At 46.5% G+C, this 20,739-nt stretch overlaps 1 protein-coding gene and 1 long non-coding RNA gene across 2 annotated transcripts in view; one reads left to right on the plus strand and one right to left on the minus strand.

Moving 5' to 3' along the window:
• ERGIC1 (endoplasmic reticulum-golgi intermediate compartment 1) overlaps nt 1–1,697 on the minus strand; it is a 113,526-nt gene extending 111,829 nt beyond the window's left edge. The window contains exon 1 of the mRNA XM_055421833.2: nt 1,327–1,697. Coding sequence (XP_055277808.2) covers nt 1,327–1,697 — 371 coding nt within the window. The remainder of the gene's footprint in view (nt 1–1,326) is intronic.
• Nucleotides 39–20,381, plus strand: LOC129553155 (uncharacterized). The gene is made up of 3 exons (XR_008685403.2): nt 39–273; nt 9,581–10,038; nt 11,395–20,381. It is a non-coding gene; the product is annotated as an uncharacterized LOC129553155 (long non-coding RNA).
• The last annotated feature ends 358 nt before the right edge of the window (nt 20,382–20,739 follow it).

Below are 20,739 nucleotides of genomic sequence, written 5' to 3' on the forward strand. Positions count from 1 at the left end.
GCTGCCAGTGCAAGAGTTCCCAGGCCACTGTGCTCTTCAGGCTGACACCCCAATACGCCCACATGCCTGGGGGTCAATGCCAGGCTTTTCTGCCAGGAAGGCTGGCACTTCACCCTGGCTTCGTTCACGCCTGCAGGGAGGGACCAGAAGCCCTAGTCTGTGGGCGAGGAAATGGCATCATGGAAGGCGGCTTGTCCACTAACATCCCACTTCTGAACTCCACACCCCACCAGCCTCTGAATTAATCGCCTCTCCGGCTCTCAGCCCTACCAGGTGGGACTTTATTTTTAGCCCCAATCTGCAGGTGGTGACAGACACTGAGAGGGCTCAGACACTTGCCCAAGTCATCCAGCTGAGCAGCTCAGGGGAGGTCTGTACCAAGAGCCTTCGCCCCAACTTCTAGAACATACCAACCTGCTCAGTGGAGGGGACAGAGACAGGATTCTAATTCAGCTCGCACTAAATTCTAACCCATTAAAGCCCTGTTATTTTTTCTCTGGTATACAAGTCCAGTAATGTTGCCTCAGGCCAGGGCAGCCCCGGGGGCTCCATACCTCAAGGGAAAGTCTGGTGGAGACCCTTGTCAGTCAGGCTTCCAGAAGGCCTGGCCTAGCCCAGCACAACGTGGACCAGGTGGCGGCCGGACCCCACAAAGGGCTCACTGTGGTGACTGCAGAAAGCCGAGGCCAGACCCCGCTGGGCCCTCTCTGCAAAGCCCTGCCCACAGGTCCCAGGCCTGGTCTCCTCCCCTCCCCCAAGGAGCCCCCAGACCCAGAGCACTGGAGTTGGAGCACTGGAGGGAAAGGCTTCCAGCTGGAGCCAGTGGGGAGAGGCTGAACCTAGGAAACCTGAAACCCTCCAGCAGCTGCCTGGTGGGAGGCGGCTGCAGACCCCTGTGGACCCCTGGGGGCTCATCCAAGGTACCCTGGACGCACCTGTCACTGGTGGGGGGGGGTTCAGGAGAGGCTCTGTAGAGGGGAGGAAGGGGATGGCTTCTTAGCTTGTTCGCTGCCATCCAAGGGAGGGAGGAAATCTGTTTCCCAGTATGGAGGGAAGGGATGCGACTTTGCGAGGTGTCAGGGGAGCCTGGGGAGGGGGACCCCGAGAGGGAAGGGGCGGAGCGGCCTGAGAGGTGGGTGGCCTCGCTTCCCGCTGCACGAGGAGGCCCTCCGAGCCTTCGGTTGGCTTTGTGTGCGGCAGGGGGCCCGTCTGGAGTCCCCGAGGGCCGGCGGAGGCATGCACAGGGTGGGGGACTGCTTTTGCATTCAGGCGGGAGGGGTCCGCAGCGTGCCCGAGCATGCCCCGCGCCGGTGTTGCCATACTCACCTCCTGAAGTCAAAGGGCATCGTGCCGCCGCCGCCGCCGCCGCCAGGGATGGGAGCGCTGCAGGCCAGGTGGGCCGCGGCGCCGCGTGGGTCCCAGCCCGCTGCCAACGCCGCCGCCGGCCGCCCCGCCCCCGCCGGCCGCCCCCAACCTCCGCCCCTCGCCGCCGCCTCCCGCCGCCGGGAAGTGACGCTCCGCTCAGCGCACTGGGCACCGCCCCCGCCCCCGGCCGCCCCTTCCGCCGCACCGTTAAAGGGGCCCGGGGGCTGGGGTAGGGGCCTGGGTGCCGGGACGGAGGGGCGGGCCTTAGAGGGGCGCGTGGTGGGGCTCGAGGCTTGGAGAGGAATGGACCACCCAAAGATACAGTTATTCATACCTTCCCAGCCCCCGCCCCCCACTGTGTTTTCCATCAATTTCTCTGTGGCCTTGAGCAAATCCCACTGCCTCCGTTATTTTGTATTTGCAAACCGGTTTTCCTGAGTTGAGGCCTCCCTGATAGTTCAGTTGATAAAGAATCCGTCTGCACTGCAGGAGACCCCGGTTCGATCCCTGGGTTGGGAAGATCCGCTGGAGAAGGGATAGGCTACCCACTCCAGTATTCTGACCTGGAGAATTCCATGGACTGTACAGTCCATGGGGTCGCAGAGTTGGACACGACTGAGCGACTTTCACTTTCTTGAGTTGTGCAAATTAAATGGCATGGTACAGATTTGGGTTATGCACAGCATCTAACTCTGAGTAAAGGGCCTAATACCGTGAAAGAAAGGTGGAGGTCAGGCAGGATTAGATTTGTAAAGTGGACCCAACCCTGCTGAGCTTCTCTGGGAAACACGCTGGGCTTCTCTGAGCCCACACCCCTTTCCACGTCTGCAGGAAGAAGCTGATGACATTTACCGGAGAAGGTTTTTCCTGGGGATCGAATGAGAAAGTTGGGAGACTGCGTAGTGTGATGCCTGGCACCTCGAAAAGGCTTGTCGCCTGAAGCTATTGTGGTTGGCCTGCTAGCTCTGCTTGCATCTTCAGTACATGGCTCATTTCGGTGGTATTCACTGAGCCTGGCTCTGAGCCCAGTCTATTGTGGACGGCAGACCGAGTCCTGGTGTGTGACTTGGCCCAGGGTAGACCTCTCTAAGCCTCAGTTTCCTTCTGTGAAACTCACAGGTAATCAGCATCTCCTTTCAGGATTGCTGAATGAGAAGAGCTGGTAGTTGTAATACAAGACCCGGGTGGAGGAAACTCATTTTGAACTTCCCCTTCTATGACTGGCCCCACCTCCAAGGCTTTGCTAACACAGAAGCTTGAAAAATCCCAAGGGAGGAAGGTGGGGTGGGGGTGGGGGGGTTCATGTTCAAAAAGCAGGGCCAGCAGGCCATTTCTCATCTATAAATAGAGGGAAATGGGGGTACCTGTTCCTTTGGGAGGATTCAGGATGCGTGGTGCAGCTCCTGTCTGGTGTAGGGTGTGGCTGTGAACCACACTCTTCCTCTGGACCCTATACAGCGTTGCCTCTTTTTCCCTTTTCATTCATTCATTTGTTCAGCCAGCAAGGGGCCTGGCGCTCTTAGGAGACAGAAGGAAATCTCAGCTGGAACTTGAATCCCAGGAGCAGTAGAAAGGTTGAAAGGGCCTTGAGTAGCCACTGACTGAAAGACTGTTTGCCTGGCCCTGTATAGGAGGGGAGTCATACAGTGGTAAGCATTTGACAATGAGTCCTCCCTGTCAAAGTCTGGCCCACAGTCTGGTGGTGGTCCACCAGCCAACTGCTTCGGCACCATGGGGCAAATTCTCAGCCCCAACTCAGACCTAGTAAATTAAGTGTGCATTTCACACGGTCTCCAAAAGATTCATTGGCACATTTAATTCCTAGAGACACTGTAACAAAGGACCACGTTTTGGGGGGGATAGGGGACTTCTGCATTTGCTGTTTCTTTTGCCTTGAGCACGTTCATCTCTCTGTGTTCCACCCTGCTGTTATGAACAGAGAATATGCATGCCTCCCAGTAGATTCTCCCTTTCTTCATAACTCTTAGCTGTGGTAACAGAGCCCATACTCAAGCCAAACTGTGTGGGGTCACATTATAATCTGTCTACTTACTACTTTATTTTACTTCTGTACCTCGGTTTCCTCATCTGTAAAATTAGGACAATAATAGTACCTTCCGCATAGACGTGTTGTAAGGATAAAATGTGTTGATAAATGTCAAGGATTTAGGATAGTGCCTGGCACAGAGTAAATGTAAGAGAGGTGTGACTGTGGTTGCTATTTTTGCATGAAGATGGAGCTCCCAATTTTGGGCTGGGCATGTGGGTGCTGAGAATGAAAGTTACATTTCCTAGCTTCCCCTGCAGCTAGGCGTGGCCATGTGACTAAGTTCTGGCCATTGAGATGGAAAGAGATGTAGTTGCTGGTGGGATTTTTTGGTGGGTCTGCTTTAAGCTACTGTTATTTTGTATTTTCAGACACTTACACCTGACCCTAATACTAATATACCTGCCCAGCCTAGTTAATTTCTTGACTTGGTTCAACTACCACATGCAGAATAGGCCAGGACACCCATTATATAGTCATATGGCACCCATAGGTTTTTAGGGGGAGAAATTGTCACAGTTTGTGATGAGATTGTTATTGATTGGCTAATGTCTACCTCCCCATGTTGACTGGAAGATCTCCATGGAGGATGGATGTCTGTTTGCTCATCACTGTATCCTAGCACCCAACAGAGCCTGCACATGGTGGGGCAGGTGGTGGGGGCCAAAACTATGTATTGAAGGCTAAATGGCAGTTTCCCAGAGAGGTAGGTCTTCTGTAAGAATTCCCAGAGAGAATGGGGGGAGAGGACACATCAACAAAGATCTCTGTGGGGACTCTTGAGGTCTGTAAGCCAGTCCCAGTTGGTCTGTGTACCCAGAATACAGTGTAAGATGGAACAAAGGAAATCAGATGTTGTGTTATAGTAAATGAGAAAACCCTGCATCCCTTGATCAAGGGAGTAACTTACTAAAAACTGAGTTTTAGGATTGCTGCTCTTTCAGCACCCTATCGTAGCCAGCCTCAAGTGGCTGATATTCCCATGTCCTTGTGTAATCACCTCCCACAATGTGAAGTGCCAAGCTGGGTAACCAACAGGACATTGCAGAAATCACCTCATATGACTCTGCAGGCTAGGTAGTAAGGGCATTGAGGCTTCTCCTTAGGCTCTCCTGAATCACTTGTTCTGGAGAAAACCAGCTTCTAGGTCATAAAGATACTCAAGCACAGTTAGAGAGGGGTCGGATGGCAAAGAACTGAGGCCTCCTGCCAACAGCCATGTAAGCAAGTCATCCTAGAAGTGGATCCTTAGCCTCTAAGTCTTCAGAGCTGCAACTCCAGCCCACAGCTTAACTACAGCCGAGGGAGAAGCCCTCATCCAGAGCCACTCATCTAAGTCGCTCCTGGATTCCTCCTGACTCTTAGAAACTATGTGGGATAATAAATGTTTGCTGTAAGCCACTGACTTGCGGGTGTTAAGTTACACAGTGTAGACAGTCAATAAAGACTCCACCCCCATTCGTTGTTCTACCAGCACCTTCTCCCTGCCTTCTTCCACCTCACCCCCAACAGGCTTAGTGAAATGGTAAAGCACTGCAATCAGATGGCTCTCTAGCTGAGAGACATGGACACAGTTTAACTAGCTGGCTGTCTGAGTATGCAGTGAGTGATAAAAATACCTTTCCTGTGGCAGGTAACCTCTAAAACCACCATCCCAATAAACCCACCTCCTTGTATTCAAACGCTTTCATAATCTCCGTCCTTAAACAGTGTAGGCTGGACTTGTGATTCACTTTGAATGAACAGAATATGGCAGATACAGTGGCATGTCGCTCTTAAGACTAAGATACAGAAAGATTGTGGCTTCTGCCTTGAAAACTGTTTCTCAGATCAACCGTTCTGGGCAAGCCAGCAGCCCTGTGGAGAGGTCTTGTGGTAGAGCTCACTAGTGAATCTTCTGGCACCTGACAGCAACCATGTGATTGAACTTGGGGTGGATCCCTCAGCCTCACTTGAGCCTTGAGATGACTGCAGCCCTGACCCATAACTTGACTGCAACCTCCTGGGAAACCTTGATCCAGAGGCATTCAGCTGAGCTGCATCTGGATCCCACGAAATGACAAGTTTGTTGTTCTAAGCGACTAAGTTTGGGACAATTTGTTAGGCAGCAACAATTAACAAATACATGGCCCTAAAAGCTTGCTGTAAAGATGAAGTAACATGTACAGGGCCAGGGATATCAGTTCAGTTCAGTTCAGTCGCTCAGTCGTGTCCGACTCTTAGCGACCCCATGAACCACAGCACGCCAGGCCTCCCTGTCCATCACCAACTCGCGGAGTTCACTCAGACTCATGTCCATCAAGTCGGTGATGCCATCCAGCCACCTCATTCTCTGTCCCCGTCTCCTCCTACCCCCAATCGCTCCCAGCATCAGAGTCTTTTCCAGTGAGTCAACTCGTCGCATGAGGTGGCCAAAGTATTGGAGCTTCAGCTTTAGCATAAGTCCTTCCAATGAACACCCAGGATTGATCTCCTCTAGAATGGACTGGTTGGATCTCCTTGCAGTCCAAGGGACTCTCAAGAGTCTTCTCCAGCACCACAGTTCAAAAGCATCAATTCTTCGGCGATCAGCCTTCCTCACAGTCCAACTCTCACATCCATACATGACCACGGGAAAAACCATAGCCTTGACTAGACGGACTTTGGTTGGCAAGGTAATGTCCCTGCTCTTTAATATGCTATCTAGGCTGGTCATAACTTTCCTTCCAAGGAGCAAGCATCTTTTAATTTCATGGCTGCAATCAGCATCCGCAGTGATTTTGGAGCCCAAAAAAATAAAGTCTGACACGGTTTCCACTGTTTCCCCATCTATTTCCCAAGAAGTGATGGGACCAGATGCCATGATCTTCATTTTCTGAATGTTGAGCTTCAAGCCAACCTTTTCACTCTCCTCTTTCACTTTCATCAAGAGGCCTTTGAGTTCCTCTTCACTTTCTGCCATAAGGGTGGTGTCATCTGCATATCTGAGGTTATTGATATTTCTCCCGGCAATCTTGATTCCAGCTTGTGCTTCTTCCAGCCAGCATTCCTCATGATGTACTCTGCATATAAGTTAAATAAGCAGGGTGACAATATACAGCCTTGACGTACTCCCTTTCCTATTTGGAACCAGTCTGTTGTTCCATGTCCAGTTCTAACTGTTGCTTCCTGACCTGCATACAGGTTTCTCAAGAGGCAGGTCAGGTGGTCTGGTCAGGGATATAGCAGGTGCTAATTAAATGCTTGCTGAATGAATCAATCAATAAACACATGAACATTCTATAATGTAGAAAGTTCCCTGGCTCCAAATGTTCACTGGTCTCTACCCCCTCTTGCCAAACACATCACGGAAAATTGTTTGAGGCAGGGAAATGGCCAGGTAAGATTTGTTTTTCTGTAATAGAAGCCTGGTTTGTGTTCTAGGGGTGTGGCTGGTTCAACTGTGGCCTGGATGAAGAGATTAAGAAATAATAATCCTTTGTCAGCTTGAGATGTTGAGGGTAACTTTGGGCCTCATAACAGGCTTCTGAACAAATTCTGCTTTCTTGCTCTGTAAAGTCTCCTGGCCAACTAGAGGACTGTCATTCATTCACTCATCCATTTTAAGTTATTCAGTGGACACCTCTTTATGCCAGATCCTCTGGTTGTAGAAAGAAACACGACACATCCCTGCGTTCAGGAAGCAGGGAGGAGGTAAGCAGAAGTGCGCTGCTGTAACAGAGGCTCGATCTCAAGGGCCCCAGTTCCTTGTGCAGGTACAGTTTCATGGTAGTGCTGTGTTAGGGGCAGCACCAGAGGTTCTAGGAGGCTGGTAGAGTGTTCCTAATTCTACCCATGGAAATAAATTGGTCTGAATGCTTTCAGTTCAAGGTGGCTGAGATCGTCTCAACTTAACATATCCTGCCGAGGCCCAGAGAGAGAGAGAGAAACAAAGAGAAGAGAAAAAAAAAAAAAAAAAGAAGAAGAAGAAGAAGAAAGAAAAGTCCAGATGTAGATTTGGTTTCAGGCACTTCAATAATTGCATCAGGAATCTCTCTCCCCATCCCTAGGCTCACCTTTTTTTAATTTTTTTTTTTTTCTTGCTGTGCCACAAGACATGTGGGATCTGCCGTGGATGTGCAGAGTCTTAACCACTGGACCACCAGGGAAGTTCCATAGGCTCATCTTTTAAATTCTGACTTCGTCTCTAGAGAGGCTTTCCTTTTGTGCTGGCAAAACGCTTGCCTATAGCTCCAGGATGTTTTCCCAGCTCTGCAACTCCAGCAGCTGAAGGCAAGCTGTTTCCTGGTGCCTCAGGCAAAGGCTCCTGGGCTGACCCTCAGGGGTTCACATCAGTGGCAGACCAGAATCGTGGGCTCAGGAGAAGGGATAGGCCAAGCCTAGACTGAATGCCCACCCTTGAGCCTGGAGTGGAATCAGCCTTATTCAGCACACACAGATTCAGATGGAAGAAGTGTGGTTTCCTAAAGAAAGGTCGGGGTGGGAATTCCCTGGTGGTCCAGTGGTTAGGACTCAGTACTTTCACTGCTGAGATTTAATCCTTTGTTGGGGAACTAATATGCCAGCAAATTTGGAAAACTCAGCAATGGCCACAGGACTGGAAAAGGTCAGTCTTCATTCCAATACCAAAGAAAGGGAATGCCAAAGAATGTTCAAACTACTGCACAATTGCACTCATCTCACATGCTAGTAAAAAGTCATGCTCAAAATTCTCCAAGCCAGGCTTCAGCAATATGTGAACCGTGAATTTCCAGATGTTCAAGCAGGTTTTAGAAAAGGCAGAGGCACCAGAGATCAAATTGCCAACATCCGCTGGATCATGGAGAAAGCAAGAGAGTTCCAGAAAAACATCTATTTCTGCTTCATTGACTATGCCAAACCCTTTGACTGTGTGGATCACAATAAACTGTGGAACATTCTGAAAGAGATGGGAATACCAGACCACCTGACCTGCCTCTTGAGAAACCTGTATGCAGGTCAGGAAGCAACAGTTAGAACTGGACATGGAACAACAGACTGGTTCCAAATAGGTAAAGGAGTATGTCAAGGTTGTATATTGTCATCCTGCTTATTTAACTTATATGCAGAGTACATCATGAGGAATGCTGGCTGGAAGAAGCACAAGCTGGAATCAAGATTGCCGGGAGAAATATCAGTGACCTCAGATATGCAGATGACACCACCCTTATGGCAGAAAGTGATGAAAGTGAAAGAGGAGAGTGAAAAGTTTGGCTTGAAGCTCAGCATTCAGAAAATGAAGATCATGGCATCTGGTCCCATCACTTCTTGGGAAATAGATGGGGAAACAGTGGAAACAGTGTCTGACTTTATTTTTTTGGGCTCCAAAATCACTGCAGATGCTGATTGCAGCCATGAAATTAAAAGACGCTTGCTCCTTGGAAGGAAAGTTATGACCAACCTAGATAGCATATTAAAAAGCAGAGACATTACTTTGCCAACCAAGGCCCATCTAGTCAAGGCTATAGTTTTTCCCATGGTCATGTATGGATGTGGGAGTTGGACTGTGAAGAAGGCTGATCCCCGAAGAATTGATGCTTTTGAACTGTGGTGCTGGAGAAGACTCTTGAGAGTCCCTTGGACTGCAGGGAGATCCAACCAGTCCTTTCTAAACGAGATCGATCCTGGGTGTTCATTGGAAGGACTTATGCTAAAGCTGAAGCTCCAATACTTTGGCCACCTCATGCGACGAGTTGACTCACTGGAAAAGACTGATGCTGGGAGGGATTGGGGGAGGGAGATGACGGGGACGACAGAGAATGAGGTGGCTGGATGGCATCACCGACTCGATGGACATGAGTCTGAGTGAACTCCGGGAGTTGGTGATGGACAGGGAGGCCTGGCGTGCTGTGATTCATGGGGTCACAAAGAATCGGTCACGACTGAGCGACTGAAGTGAACTGAACTGGGGAACTAAGATCCCATAGCAAGGCCTTTAAAAAGAAAGAAAGAAAGTCAGGGCAGCATTGCCAAAGAAGGAGAGGATGTTGGGAGGAAAAATCGTCAGGTATCTTCTGCAGGGAGTTAGGAAAAGCTTTGAGGAAGAAGAATCTGAGCTGAGGCCTTGAAGAATAAGTAGATTTTAGGGAGAAAGCAGGTTGAGTGCATTAAGTTATCTATTGTTGTGTAACAAATTATCCAAAACTTAAACAGCAATTTATTGCCTTGCAGCTTCTGATGGTCAGGAATCCAGGAGCAGCTACCTGGGTGGTTCTGGCTCAGGATCCATGATGCAGCTGCAGTCAAGCTATTGGCCAAGTCTGCAGTCTCAAGACGACTGGAGCTGGTGGATCCAGGCTCACCCACGGGGCTGTTGGAGGAGAGCTTAGCCCTCCCCACCTGGGCCAGTCCTTAACACTGGTCGTGACGTGGCTTCTCCCTGCCAAGTGAGAGAGTCAGCCTTCTATGAAGTCTCTCCGAGGTGTGTGCTGTCATTTCCACCTTCTTTTATTTGTGAATCCAGCCTCCACTCGAAGGGAGGGACTCTCACAAGGGTGTGAATACCAGGAGGTGGCGGTCATCATGGGGCCCATCTTGGGGGCTGGATGCAACCTGGGAAGGACACAGGAGCATGGCAGCGGGAGAGCAGGCGGCAAGGCTGTGGTCGTGGGTTGCATCAAGCTGGAGAGGTAAGTAGGTGGGGGCTGGGTTGTGAAGGGCTTTGAGAGACGTGTTCAAAGCGTGAACTTTCTTCTACAGACAGTTAGGGGCCCTGAAGTATATAAAGCGGGATTGTGTCACAGTATTTTGATCTGAGGCTTTGAGGGAGCCCAGTATATGTACCCTCTTTCCTGGCTGTGGTTGGAACAAATGGGACTACCATCTGCACTGGGGCTTCCTGATGGCGAATCTTTGAATTTGGCATACAGACCCAGGCAGGCACAGGAAGGGCAGGAAAAGGTCAGGCCTCCCTGGGGTAATCTGGGATAAGGCAGAGCAGAACGTGGTTCCCTGTGGGCAGCCTCGTTCCCAAAGAGCTGGACAGCATAGTCACAGACCCCAGTTGACAACTTGCCAATCAGAATTCACCCATCTCCACAGACAGTAGGTGAGGGGACCCCACAAGTATTGAGGGAAACCGCTTCTCGTGAAAATCAAAGGAGAAAGCAAGCATGCCCCCCATCCACTGTCTGCAAGTTTTAGAAGGGCACATCTGGCTGCCTCTGGTGTGGCACTTCATCCATACTTTTCAGGACCTGAGAAGGTCACTGGGCTGAGGTCCCACTCAACCCAGGGCCACCTCTTGCCAGCAGCCGGCAGCCCCGCTGGCTTGCTGACTCAGCATCCCCTGGGTGTCTTCCTCATCTCTTTCTGGCCTGGAGTTCACCTGGACCTTTTCCTCTGCAGTCTGTGGTGTGGCCTGGGGCTGGGTGGGGCCTGCACCTCGGGTGTCTCCCAGCGGCTTCATCCCCCATGGCTCCTCCCTCCGTTCCTGCCCGTTGGCTGAACCCGGGGACCTTGGGGAGGCCTTTGTGTGTGTCATGGTGTGTGGGTATCACTGGGTGTCGGCAGCACTTACACCCGGGGAGCAGATGGGGCTGTTCTGGCTGAGGGCGGAGCTGTGTTTCCTCAGGGTGGGCTGGCGGTAGGCTGGGTGCTAAGCCAACCTTGACTCTGAGGAGGAAACAGAAAAGGAACCCTGGAAGGCTCTGGGTACGATTCCCGTGTAACTGAAGTAAATCCTGTCAGTTCTCTGAGCTTCAGCCTCTTCATCTGTAAATCGTGGCTCTCCAGGATTAGAAGTTTTTCACTCATCACTCAAGCTGATGATTTGCTAGTGCACAGGGCCGAAATTCCCCTCATGCAGGAGTGTATAGCTCCCCCCAAACAGTGGTGAATATAGGTAAGCCCAATAATAAAAGACGCTTACTCCTGGGAAGGAAAGTTATGACCAATCTAGATAGTATATTAAAAAGCAGAGACATTACTTTGCCAACAAAGGTCCGTCTAGTCAAGGCTATGATTTTTCCCGTGGTCATCTATAGATGTGAGAGTTGGACTGTGAAGAAAGCTGATCGCCGAAGATGCTTTTGAACTGTGGTGCTGGAGAAGACTCTTGAGAGTCCCTTGGACTGCAAGGAGATCCAACCAGTCCATTCTAAATGAGATCGATCCTGGGTGTTCATTGGAAGGACTGATGCTAAAGCTGAAACTGCAATACTTTGGCCACCTCATGCGACGAGTTGACTCAATGGAAAAGACCCTGATGCTGGGAGGGATTGGGGGCAGGAGGAGAAGGGGACAACAGAGAATGAGATGGCTGGATGGCATCACCGACTCGATGGACATGAGTTTGAGAGAACTCCGGGAGTTGGTGATGGACAGGGAGGCCTGGCGTGCTGTGATTCATGGGGTCGCAAAGAGTCGGTCACGACTGAGCGACTGAACTGAACTGAACTGAACTGGCAAGGTTCATGTATTCCAAAGTGCCTGCAAATGGAGAAAAATCAGATGAAAATTGGGCTCCCTGGAACCCCAAGAGCTGCATGATGAGAGGTGAGGTCAAAGGTGGAAGGGGAAGCTTTGAAGTCAGAGGTCAGAATCCCAAGCCTAGTTCAGCTGATACCTGTCTGCGTCACCTTGGGGCTGTCTAATTTCCCACCATAGTCGCCGTTTCCTGCTCTGCAAATGGAGAGAATGCCCATCTCACAGGATAGTTGAGGGGGTGAGTGTTTATCCAGTGGTCATATGTGAAATCCCCCTGCCTTGGATCTGGGTTTAGCTGGATCTGAAGTCCCATCCACCTCTCTGGTCTCATGGCCGTATTGGTGAAGTGAAGAGATCTGAAGGACAGACAAGCCCTCTCCTTGCTCTGTGAATTCATTCTGTCCTCTCATTTTTTCTCCTCCTTTTCAGAGCAAGTACATTTTTAGCAGACCCGAGACATGTTTTCCTATGTGAGTTAAATTCAATAAATCCTTAAAAAATAAAATAAATAAAAAGTATAAATGAAAGACATCCTCATTGAGCTCTAGTCAGTGGGTTTTTTTTTTTTTTTTTTTGGGCTGTGCCCCATGGTATTTGGGAACTTAGTTCCCCAACCAGGGATTGAACCCAGACCCCCTGCATTGGAAGCATGGAGTCTTCACCAATGCATCACCAGGGAAGTCCCAGTATTTAGGTATTTTGGATAAAGGAGACATTAACTCTACCTTCCGCTCCAGAAGAGGCACCCCACTCATCATTCACACTTAGAGTCATCAAGAGACCACTGCTGTTTCTGCCCTGACTCCATTCAAGTCTATATTGATCAAAGACTCTAATCTGGCCTCAGTCAGTGTTTTCAAAACAGGATTAGCTTTTGTGAGATGTTTTTGTTTTCACAAATTAATTAAAGAAACAGTGACAATTTAATTAAAAAATAACTATTTAAAAAGATATTCAAACAGGAAAGGGGGTTCACAGTGGAAAAGGAAGTCTCTCTTGTTCTCCCAGCCCCCAGCAAAGACATCCACTTCTGAAGGTTTTCTTCACTGGACTGGGCCTTTTGGCAGCCAGGGGTGACCCCAGCCTTTCTTTGGGAAGGCAATGGAAGCCAGCTTTGCCAGCCAGGAGCTCTGAGGCCAGGAGAGAGGAGGCAGAGTGGAGCTTCCCAAGGAGCCGAGGGTCTACCAGAAGGCCAGAGGGAGAAGCAGTGTCCTGGGCAGGGTGGGGACACTGAGGATGGAATTGAGTCCCTCAGGTAGTCTTTGGGGGAGACTGTGGGGTCTCAGGTTCACCAAAAGAGACCTTTAACCCACTTGCAAGAGACCCACTACCTTCTCAGAGAGGTCTTCTACAAATATTTGTTGAGTGACTATAACAGACCTTCTGGCCTTCACCTGGGGTTGAAATTGGGGAATGGGGCTGGAAAGGCCCCAAATCTCACTGTGAGAGCAAGCAGGGGGGAACACTGACCAAACATCTTCTCACTGTCAAGGACTTTTGTTAGGTTATTTTTAAATTAATTTTTAAATACACAAGTAGTATAGAAATACATTTTCCATGTAAAAAAAAGAAAAGAAAACTTTACAGATAAGGCTAAATCTTCCTTTGATCTCTAACTGCAGTCTTGGTTTTCTTCTACCTCTCTAGACGGAATCGCTATTTTCAATTTGGTGTGAATCTTGCTAACTTTTTTCTCTGCATTTTGGCTTGTATTTGTCTCATACATATTCTTCTGCCACTTCACTTTTGGATTAATAATATATCTGGGAGGTTTCTTTTCAGGCGGATACAGATCTATGCTCAGAGCTTCCATGGGTGGTGTTTCACGTCAGCCCCACTCCAGAAGAGCAAGCATGGCTCAGAGAGCCAGGTGACTCACCCCAGCAGGTGAGAAGGGGAGCAGCATTCAGACATGGATTTGTCTGAGTTTGGATTTTACCTACCCTTTACCCAATCTGCTTGAGGTTTGTGCTCTAAGTTTCCTGGTTTATGATACCATCAAATGGGCTATTTTAATGGCAGATTAATCATAATGAAAGAAACAAATTGACTACCTCCCTGTTAAAATACCTAAAATGGCCCCCTAGTTCGCAAAGGACTGGGTCTAAGTCCCTCAACTGGGTAAGAATAGATCTTTTAGACAGAGGGCTTCCTGTCATTTCTCCAGCTCCCTGTGGCCAGGCCCCGCCTTGTCATCAGATCTCCATTCAGCGTGTGTTTTCTGACACCTCCGAACAATTAGCTCCATTCTGATGCTGTCTACCTGGAGATAGCATTAAATCCCACAAGCTAAGTGCCCACTGCCCCGCTTCGATGCCATTCTCAAGTCCAGGTTGTCACCTGTGCTTCTGAGTGGCCAGCAAGGGGAGGTTCCCGTGAGCCCCTCTTTGGGTTCAATTAACTTGCTAGAGTGGCTCTCAGTTTACCAGTTTATTATAAAGGATATTGTAAAGGATACAGATGAAAGTCAGATGAATTACTTTGGACGAGGTATGTGGAAGGGGCTTCCATGCCTTCTTCAAGGAACCACTCTGCCAGCACCTCCACATGTTCACCAACCTGGAAACTCTCTGAATCTCATCATTTTGAGTTCTTACAGAGGCTTCATTAATTACATAAGCACTATGGATTAAATCATTGGCCATTAGTAATTGAACTCAATCTCCAGCCCCTCTTGCCTTCTTGGAGTTCAAAGAGACAGCTAAGTTACACCCCTCCAATTACGTAGTTGGTTCCCCTGTCAAACAGCTTTCATCCTCAGAGGCTTTCCAAGTCACCTTATTAACATAAACCCAGGTGTGGTTGAAAGGAATTTGCTATGAATATCTAAAGACAACTTTAGGGGCTTCCCTGGCTATCCAGCTTTCCTGATAGCTCAGTTGGTAAAGAATCTGCCTGCAATGTAGAAGACCCCGCTTTGGTTCTTGGATTGGGAAGATCCCTTGGAGAAGGGATAGGCTTCCCACTGCAATATTCTGGCCTGGAGAATTCCATGCATTGTATAGTCCCTGGGGTCCCCAAAGAGTCGGAAATGACTGAGCAATTTTCACTTTCACTTTCTTTTCACTGGCTGTCCACTGGTTAAGACTTCCCCTTCCAACACAGGATTCCATCCCAGATCAGGAGCTAGTGCCGCACAACAAGAAAACCAAAGCCTAAAACAGAAGCAGTAACGTAACAAATTCAATAAAGACTTTCTAAAAATTTAAAAATTAATTAAAATCTATTTTTAAAAATTCTTATTTAAAAAAACAACAACTCTAATCACTGAGGAAATTCCTAGGGTTTTAGAAGCCCTGCACCAGAAACTGAACAAACACCAAATATATATTTCTTATTATAAATCACAATATCACATTCCAGAAAAAACAAGCTACTTAGGGTTCTCTTCAGGCCCCATTATTTCTCTCCTCCTCATCCTTGCCCATGCAGTCCACTCTGCGTGTGGCAAACCAACTCCCCATCTTAACCCCTCTGTGCCTGCTTCACTGTAACTCATCCTTTGCACCTTGATGCAGGGGCCATACCCTTGCGGGTGCCTCTCCTGTTGCCCATAAGCTAAGTTAGATGTTCCTCCTTTGTGCCCTCAATGTCTTATACTTATTGTTATCAAAGCATTTCCCCTCCTAGTCTAATTGCCATTATATTTGCCTTCCTCTTCTTAAGGGTGATGACATAAAATTCATACTTTATGGCAAGGTAAGAAAAATTTAAACATAAAATTTTTCTTTGCCTGTTTGGGCCCCTTCCCTCCCCGTTAGTAAGTATTGTACAGCTGTGTTAACTAGACGTCCTTTGGAGATAACAGTCCTTTTCAGCCTCAGCTTGGGACCAAGATGATCCATGACGCACTACTCTTTGTATGAGTAGATTTGGATTGTGTAAACTGTCAGTAATGAGTCATTGACATACAACTTTGTCTCAAAAATTTATATTACCATGTTTTAACCTCTAATGGGCAGAGCAGTCCTTAGAGTGTTCTGAAAGACTATCTCCCAGGTTATAATTGGCTCAGTTCCTTTCTTAGGTTGAGTATTAACTTCTTCATTGACAGGAGTTAGGTCCTTGAAGTGAGGGTCACTGTCTCATTCACCTGCACCTCCAGGTCCCAAACAGTGTTTGTGGAATACACGAATGCCTCTAGAGGGTGAACAGTTGAGTTGTTCACTCGTGTTGAGATTCCACTGACGTGAGAGAGGAGATACACAGGATAATAGTGCTGGGAAGAAAAACCTGTGATCTCTTGAAGTAAATTTGCCCAAACACAATTGTACCATCTAATTGTGTGGCGACTGTATGGGACCACATTTTCTCAAGCCATCTCCTAGCTCAAATGTTTCTCTTAGCTCTGTGATGTTACTCTTATTCTTCTCTTTCATTGGGTCTTTAAAGCTCTTGAAAGGGGATGCATGCCCTGATTTCAGGGGATCTGAAATCAATCCCACCAAGGTCTGGTTGAGCTGCGTGGCTTCATCTCCTTAGTGACGTCCTTGTTTCAAAAGGGCATCAGAACCCTCTGCCCACTCTTGAAACTGGCAGGGATTTCCTGAGAAGAGGGACAGGGGATTTCATTTTGGGAGGAACGGTTCCCCTCCTCAAGATAACAATTAAAATTCATTATCTCTTTGCCTCAAAATCCCGAAGTCATCTGTTAATACTAAAATTAGGGAAAGCCCAAAGTTTTCACCCATTTTCTCTCATTTCCCTTTTCTCTGAGAAAATCTGAGGGAAAAGCTCTCTTCGTTTTTTTTTTTCCTTAATATGGTTTAGTGCTCTTTTCAGTATGAAAGGGTGAAAGAATATTTTAAAACAGAGAAAAAGAGAAGGTAAACAGAGCGCCACTGCGGCGATACCATCACATTTAGAGTCCTTTCAGTATTTTTTTCTATGTAATTTGCTGTTGTTGTTCAGTCAGGTTTTTTAAAAATGTATGTAATATAGATAGACCCAAAGTATATGTAATGCAGATGTATAATTTAAAGAATTACAGAGTGAATACTCATGTATCCATCACCCATTTTAAGAAATAGAACTTCACCAATAGCTTAGAAGCAAGCCCCCTGTGTCCCTGTCTCCCAGCCCACTCAGAGGCAGCCGCCATTTTGAATTTTGTGTCATTCCTTTGCTCTTCTTACAGTTTGACTGTATTTGTATTGTGTAAACATACAGTGTAATACTTTTTACCTTGATGTAATTGAAGCGTATTGTTTTCCACCTTGCTCCTTTCACTTGTGGTCTCTGAGAGATTCAGCCGCACTGCTGTGTGCGAGTGTAGATGATCCATTTCATCCCTTCGTGGTGGCACACTGTGTGTGTATATCGCATTCCAGTTTATTCATCCATTCTCCTGCGTATGGACTTGTGGAGAGCTTCCGGGATTTTCTTCTCTTTAAAATATTTTATTAAATGGAATGATTAAAGATATATTTTGTTGTGATAAAATATATATTAACATAAAATTTACCATTTTTAACCACTTTTAAGTGTATAGTTCAATGGCATTAAGTGATTCACATGGTTATGCAAACACCACTGCCATCCATCTGAAGAACTTTTTTCATCTTCCCAAGGTGAAATCTGTAACGATTAAACGGTAACTGTCCATTCTCTTCTCTCCACAACGTTTGACGGCCACCATTTTACTTTCCCTCTCTATCAGGTTTGACTGCTCTAAATATCTCACGTAAGTAGAATCATGAAGTCTTTGTCTTTTTGCGTCTGGCTTATTTCACTCAGAATAATGTCCTAAAGATTCATTCATATTGTAGCATGTGTTGGAATTTCCTTCTTTTTAAGGCTGAATAATATTCCATCATCTGTATGTACCACATTTTGTTTATCCATTCATTTGTTGATGGACACTTGGGTTGTTTTGACCTTTGGATCCTGAGAATAATGCTTTTATGAACACAGGTGTACAAATATCTGTTAGAGGCCCTGCTTTCAATTCTTTTGGGTGTATATCCAGACATGGAATTGCTGGATCATGTGTTAATTCTACTTTTCATTTTTGAAGAAATGCCATACTGTTTTCCGTAGTGGCTGCACCATTGTTCATTCCTACCAGCAGCTCGTAAGGATTCCAGTTTCTCCACATGGTTGTCAACACTTGTTCTTTCTCTCTTTCTTCTTATTCTTTTAGCAATAGCTATTCTAATGTGCATATAAAGTGATTCCAGAATTTTTGACAAACAAAACAGCCATGACCATGCTAGTACATATAACCTGGTACACATGTGTGAGAGTTTTTCTAGTAATATAATTGATAATTGAATTGTTGGATAGTAAGATATATATATGTGTATTATTTCCCAATGTGGCAGGATCAATATATTCATAATTGAGAATAGAGGACTGTTCTCATTTCACCACACTTGTGAAACTTACCATTTTTGCCAGTTTGGTGGGTGTGAAGTGATATTTCAGTGTGGTTTTCTTTTACATTTTCATGAGTAGTAACAATATTAAGTATCTTGCCATGGGTTTCTTGGTCATATTTATTTCCTCTTATGTAAAATATCTAAGTGTTTTGTCCATTTTCCTATTAAATTGTTTTTCCTTAGTTTTATGAATTGGAAGACTATCTATTTTGGATACTAAACATTTATTGAGTATACATTACAAATGTCTTTTCCAAATTTATGGCTTGTCATCTCATCTCTTTTGATGTCTTTTGATGAAAAGGAAATTATTTTAATTTAGCCAAATGTTTTTCTTTCAGGTCTTTTTCTTTATGATTGTACTTTCTGTCTTTTGCTGAATTCAGAATCTGTCTCTACCTGAGATCATAAAGATATTCTATATTTTCTTCTGAGGCTTTTCCCCCAAGCTGTGTTGAGACATAACTGACAAATAACATTGTGTAAGTTTAAGGTGTGCAACATGATGATTTACTGTATGTGTCACATATTGTGAAATGGTCACCACAATAAGGTTAGCTAACATATTCATCAGCTCACATAGTTACTATCTGTGTGTGTGTGATGAGAATATTTAAGATCTCCTCTCAGCACATTTCAAGGACAGAATACAGCATTGTAAATACAGTCACCATGTTGTACATTAGATCCCCAGAATTTATTCATCTGTAACTGGAAGTTCATATCCTTTGACCAACATCGCCCATTTTCCCCACCTCCAAGCTCTGCCAGCAGATGCCACGCAGCATGATGTCACACAGCATTTGTCCTTCTCTGACTTACTTCCCTTAGCATGATGCCCTCAAAGTTCATCCATGTCACAAACGGCAGGGTTTCCTTATTTTTCATGGCTGAATAATTCTTTTAAGAATTTTAAGGTTTTTCTTTCACATTTCAGGCCTTGACCCACCTGGAATTGATTTTTTTATGTGCTAAGGGGTATTGTTTTCCCCATCTGGATAGCCAAATTCCCCAGATTTATTTGTGGAATCAATGTTTATTTCCTCTCTGGCCTTCAGGGCATCTGCCATCCAAATTTTCTAAAGAGTAAATAAATGAAAGTAAAAAGCAATAATAAAATAACAAAATCAGGCTTTCTAATATGTGTGGATCCCTTTTGGGGGCCCCTCATTTTATCCCATTAATCTATTTGTCAATCCCTGCACCAACTTCATGCAGTTGAACTTGTGGTTGCTTTACTAATTTGATATCTGGGAGGCTAAGTCCCTGCCCAGAAATCTGCTTGGGATTGTCTTAGCCTTTCTGGGCCCTTTGCTCTTCTGTATATTTTGAAGATACAACATGCCAAGTTATACAAAAAACTGAACTGGGTTTTTGCCTGAAACAGTGTTAGGACATTTGGAGGAAAACTGCCTTCCTATCCACCAACATAGCATGTGTCTCTGTTTAAGTTTTCTTTAAGGTCATTTAATGAAATTTTATAACTTTCTTTTAAAGGCTTTCACAGATTATCCTCAGTTCAGTTCAGTCGCTCAGTCGTGTCCGACTCTCTGCGACCCCATGAATCACAGCACGCCAGGGCTCCCTATCCATCACCAACTCCCGGAGTTCACTCAAACTCATGTCCACAGAGTCGGTGATGCCATCCAGCCGTCTCATTCTTGGTCGTCCCCTTCTCCTCCCGCCCCCAACCTTTCCCAGCATCAGAGTTTTTTCCAGTGAGTCAGCTCGTCGCATGAGGTGGCCAAAGTATTGCGGCTTCAGCTTTAGCATCAGTCCTTCCAATGAACACCCAGGATCGATCTCCCTTAGAATGGACTGGTTGGATCTCCTTGCGGTACAAGGGACTCTCAAGAGTCTTCTCCAACATCTCTGCATTCAGATGCTTATATCTTTCCTTTTCTCCTTCGCTTTTCGCTTCTCTTCTTTTCACAGCTATTTGTAAGGCCTCCTCAGACAGCCATTTTGCTTTTTTGCATTTCTTTTCCATGGGGATGGTCTTGGTCCCTGTCTCCTGTACAATGTCACGAACCTCCGTCCAAAGTTCATCAGGCACTCTATCAGATCTAGTCCCTTAAATCTATTCCTCACTTCCACTGTATAATCATAAGGGATTTGATTTAGGTCATACCTGAATGGTCTAGTGGTTTTCCCTACTTTCTTCAATTTCAGTCTGAATTTGGCAATAAGGAGTTCATGATCTGAGCCACAGTCAGCTCCTGGTCTTGTTTTTGCTAACTATATACAGCTTCTCCATCTTTGACTGCAAAGAATATAATCAATCTGATTTCGGTGTTGACCATCTGGTGATGTCCACGTGTAGAGTCTTCTCTTGTGTTGTTGGAAGAGGGTGTTTGCTATGACCAGTGCGTTCTCTTGACAAAACTCTATTAGCCTTTGCCCTGCTTCATTCCGTGCTCCAAGGCCAAATCTGCCTGTTACTCCAGGTGTTTCTTGACGTCCTACTTTTGTATTCCAGTCCCCTATAATGAAAAGGACAGATTATCCTAGGTACTCTATATC

This window comes from Moschus berezovskii, chromosome 18 (genome assembly GCF_049115385.1).
Source record: "Moschus berezovskii isolate FMDL1 chromosome 18, NW_MosBer_1.0, whole genome shotgun sequence".
NCBI lineage: Eukaryota > Metazoa > Chordata > Mammalia > Artiodactyla > Moschidae > Moschus > Moschus berezovskii.